The sequence below is a fragment of the Amaranthus tricolor genome, chromosome 5, assembly GCF_026212465.1.
Source record: "Amaranthus tricolor cultivar Red isolate AtriRed21 chromosome 5, ASM2621246v1, whole genome shotgun sequence".
In the NCBI taxonomy this organism is placed as follows: domain Eukaryota; kingdom Viridiplantae; phylum Streptophyta; class Magnoliopsida; order Caryophyllales; family Amaranthaceae; genus Amaranthus; species Amaranthus tricolor.
In genome coordinates this window covers 10960325-10964976 of record NC_080051.1, presented here as the reverse complement: position 1 = coordinate 10964976, position 4652 = coordinate 10960325, and the positions used below count along the sequence as shown (strand labels likewise).

Below are 4652 nucleotides of genomic sequence, written 5' to 3'. Positions count from 1 at the left end.
TGGGTACAGAGCCTCCCAGAAGGATCAATTTCCAGCTTTGACAAATTTGCAGAAAAATTCAGAATTCACTTTACATCAAGAACTGCCAGAACGAAACAATCCATTGAAATGATGAGCATCAGTTAGGAGAAAGATGAATCCTTGAGAAAATACGTCTCTAGGTTCGATAAAAAAAGTCTTCACGTATTAAAACCAGAAGAAAATATTTTAACTTTTGCTTTCAGGCAAGGCTTAAATTCTGATAGGCCTGAGAGTGAAGCATTAAAGTTCAGCAATCAATGGTCTTACCTTAAGACTATGAAAGAGGTCAAAGAATATGCGCAATCCCATGTTGATGTAGAAGATTTCAAAGCTATCACTGGGACCATGGAACAGAAGGGAAGGAGTATAGAGAAAGCTAAGAAACCAGTAGAAAGGCATGACAGGGGAAAAAAGCTAGTAAGAACTAAAGCTTTAGATGTACTTAGGCTTAATAACTATGCTAATTCCACACCATTAAAGGAATCCAGGGCAAAATTTTTTAATGTACATAAAGAAGATACAAGATGGCAACGCCCCATCCAAAGGAAGATTGCTGGAAAGAACCCAGAAGCATTCTGCAAATTCCATGAATGTCCAGGTCATTAGATAGAACATTGTAAGTCTTTGATGAACAATATAGAAGACTTAATACAAAGAGGATATTTCCAGCAATACAAACAAGACAGAAATTCTGGCAAAAAACAGTTAGGAAGCAGATCTAGAGATGAGAAGCAAGCCAGAGATGGAGAGGAACCCACATAGAAAAAGAAAAAAGAAAATTTTGTTATATTCTAGACATCTTGGATATCAAATTCTGAGGCACATTTGAGAGCAGCAACTGCTCCCAGATTAGAGTTGATGGAAGTGACTGAGCAGGAAGAACCACCATCTATGCTAGATGTGACATTCACCAGGGAGGATTGTAAAGGGGTATCATTTTCTCACTCAAACCCCCTGGTAATGGTTGTAGATATAGCTGATCATTCTGTGCATAGAGTTTTACTAGATAGCGGCGCTGAAGTCAACGTCATTTATAAGTCTTGCTGGGACTAGATGGACCTGGAAGATAAAGTTTTGAAAAGATCCTCCACTCCCATTGTGGGATTTTCAGAAGAAGCGGTACAGGCAGAGGGAAAAATTACCCTGCGTGTAACAACTACGGATAAACAAGAGGTTACTATTACAGTTCCCTAGGTATTTTATATAATTGATGCTCCAACCAGATACAGTATTTTGGGAAGGAAATTCACTGTTGCAATAACTAGCATTCCATCCACTCATCATCAAACGTTGCTTTTTGTTGGGAAAGATGGAAGAGTGGGAAGGGCCAGAGGAAATCAAAAAATGGCCAGAACTTGCAATTTCATGAATAAAGCAAGCATTGAGCCACAGAAACAAAAAGAAAAAGAAAAGGTGCTAGAAATAGAATTGGCGCGAGAAAAAATAATTGAAAAAGAAAAAAGAAGTAAAAAAAAATAAAGCTTGTCACATCTTCATCCGAGTCTGGGACTCAAAAACTTGGTGAGATTGATCCCAGACCATCTGAAGGTGAAAATATAAAGAAGAGTACCCCCTAGATAGAGATTGATCATCAAGAAATAGAAGAGGTTCCCTTAATTGAAGGAACTGACAAAACAATGAGAATCGGGGGAAATCTGAATCCTTAAATTCGCCTGCATTTGGTCCAAGTTTTAAGACAGAAAGCTAATCTTATTGCTTATTCAGCTGCTGACATGCCAGGCATAGATCCAGAAATAATCACTCACAAGCTTAAAATTTTTGAAGGGGTCAAGCCAGTCAAGCAAAAGAATAGAAATTCCGGTCCAGAAAAAGATAAAATTATTGAAGAAGAAGTTCAGAAATTACTGGATGCTGGATTCATACAAGAATGTCTCTATCCAGAATGGCTGGCTAATATTGTCCTGGTTAAAAAACCCTAGCCAGGAAAATGGAGAATGTGTATAGACTTTACTAGTTTAAATAAACATTGCCCTAAAGATTGTTATCCTTTGCCTAGAATAGACTAGTTAGTAGATTCAACTGCTGGGTACGCATTATAATCATGTATGGATGCCTTTTCTGGCTATCATCAGATTTTCATGGACCCTGCTGATAAAGAAAAAACAGCATTTATATGCTTAACAGGGGTATTTAATTATATCATGATGCCTTTTGGTTTAAAGAATGCGAGGGCAACCTATCAAAGGTTGATGGATAAAATTTTCAAAGATCAGAGAGGTAGAAATTTAGAAGTATATGTAGATGATTCAACTGTAAAAAGTAAAACAGAGGAAGAAATGATTGTAGATTTACAAGAAACATTTAGCAACATGAGAGAATATACAATGAAACTTAATCCCAGAAAATGTGTTTTCGGGATTAAATCTGGCAAATTTTTGGGATACTTAGTTAGCCAGAGAGGAATTGATGCAAACCCGGAAAAGGTTCAAGAACAAAGTCAGGCCTTTAAAGAAATGAAAAAACACTTACACAGACTGCCAACATTGGCAAGACCCATAACAGGAGAAACATTATACTTGTACATATCAATTACACAGCATACAATGAGTGCAGGATTAATTAGAGAGGAAAAAAAATTCAACTCCCAATTTATTTTGTAAGTAAAATATTACTAGATGCTGAGAACAAATATACAGTAATAGAGAAAGCGACATATGCTGTGGTTGTGGCAGCCAGAAAATTAAGACCTTACTTTGATGCTCATCAAGTAATAGTCTTGACAGACTTACCTCTAGAAAAGAGTCTAGACAAAGTTGAAAGATCTGGAAGATTGGCAAAATGGGCCATAGAATTGAATGGATTGGGAATTAATTACCAACCCAAAAAAGCAATCAAAGGTCAAGCCCTGACAGATATTTTTGCGGAAGGCATATCTCGAGATGAAAGTGAAGAACCATTATAGCAACTGTTAACTGACGACTCTTCCAGCTCATTGGTGCAGGGGCTGGGTTGGCATTAATTACACCTGAGGGGAAAATCATAGAATATGCACTAAAATTCCAATTCAAAGCTACCAACAATGAGATAGAATACGAAGCAGTCATTGCTGGGTTACAATTATGCAAAGCTCTGGAAGCAAAAAGAATTAGTCTGAAAACTGACTCACAGTTAGTTGTAAATCAGATTTCAGGAGAGTTTGAAGCCAGAGAAGAAAACATGCAGAAACATCTACAGAAAACACAAGAGCTGATATCAGAATTTGAGGATGTCCATGTTGAAAGGCTACCCCGATCCCAGAATGAGCAAGCTGATGCACTTTCTAAATTAGGGAGTTCCAGCATGCAAAATTTGAAAAGGTCAGTCCTGGTAGAAGTCAAATCTCTCAGTTCAATACATGAAAATACAACATTTGTCTTTTATACTGGAAGCGGAGATGTCCTTGACTGGATGAAAGACATCATCCAATATAAAGAAAGTGGAGAACTCCCAGCAGACCCAATTCCTACCAGAATGGTCAAATTGAAATCAACTCAATTTTGCATGATAGATAGAGAATTATACAAGAAGGCCAAGAATGGACTGTTGCTAAAATGTGTAACACCATCTGAGGCTGACTATATATTGAAAGAGGTACATGAACGCTGCTGTGGTCACCATCTGGGAGGTAGAGCTGTAGCACACAAAGCAATCATAATTGGTTATTATTGTCCCACAACAATAGAAGATGCCAAAACGTTAGTTCAGAGATGTGAAAAATGCCAAAAGTACGCACCAAATAGTTCCCAGCCAACATCAGAATTGAAATACATCCATAATCCAATCCCATTTGCCCAGTGGGGACTAGACCTTCTAGGACCATTCAAATAGGCAACATGAGGCAAAAATTTTTTAATTGTTGCAATTGATTATTTTACAAAGTGGAGAGAAGTAGTCACTGGCAATAATCACTTCCAGAAAAGTAGAAAAATTCATCTGGTAGAACATTATCACTAGATTTGGACTACCAAGAGTCTTAACTGTTGATAACGGAACCCAATTTGATTGTGTAACATTGAGAAAGTACCTGGAAGATTTTAAGATAGCTATAGCATACTTATCAGTTTGCAATCCACAATGCAATGGTTTGGCAGAAGTTGCAAACAAACAGATTTTGAATGGACTTCAGAAAAAACTGGAAGATGCAAAAGCCAGATGGATTGATGATATTTATGATGTTCTATGGTCACTAAGAACGACAGTGAAAGAAGCAACTGGTCAGACTCCATTCAAGCTTGTTTATGGCTCAGAAGCACTCGTCCTAGTTGAAATTGGAGTACAAACTATAAGAGTCAAGCACTTGAGTTAAGAAGAAAATGAACAATCCAGATTCATAGATTTGGAACTAATCGATGAAGTTAGAGAAAATGCAGCCTTGAAAATGGCAGGATACTAAAACAGGATTGCCAGACTGTATAATAGAAAGGTCAGATGCAGAATGTTTCAAGTAGGTGATTTGGTCTTAAGAAACACAAAGGCCATCTAGAAGCATGACCATGGAAAACTATTAGAAAAATGGGAAGGTCCTTATATAATTTTTGAATATTAGGGGAATAGAACATACAAATTAAAGATCTGATGGTAAACCATTAAAACACAAATGGAACATCAGAATGTTATAAAAATATTATGTA

General features: G+C 37.0%; 1 protein-coding gene across 1 annotated transcript; it reads left to right on the top strand.

Moving 5' to 3' along the window:
- Nucleotides 1-2087: 2087 nt before the first annotated feature.
- Nucleotides 2088-3849, top strand: LOC130813415 (uncharacterized). The gene is made up of 3 exons (XM_057679250.1): nucleotides 2088-2589; nucleotides 2658-2927; nucleotides 2984-3849. Exons 1-3 carry the CDS (start codon nucleotides 2088-2090, stop codon nucleotides 3847-3849), a joined length of 1638 nt encoding a protein of 545 aa, XP_057535233.1.
- Nucleotides 3850-4652: the final 803 nt, after the last annotated feature.

What these genes read in the sequence shown, in the direction of transcription:
- LOC130813415 (XM_057679250.1), top strand. Translation starts at nt 2,088, where the DNA reads ATGGATGCCTTTTCTGGCTATCATCAGATTTTCATGGACCCTGCTGAT. An exon ending in AATTACACAGCATACAATGA is followed by an intron (nt 2,590 to 2,657) that starts GTGCAGGATTAA and finishes AAATATTACTAG; the next exon opens with ATGCTGAGAACAAATATACA. An exon ending in AGGCATATCTCGAGATGAAA is followed by an intron (nt 2,928 to 2,983) that starts GTGAAGAACCAT and finishes TCATTGGTGCAG; the next exon opens with GGGCTGGGTTGGCATTAATT.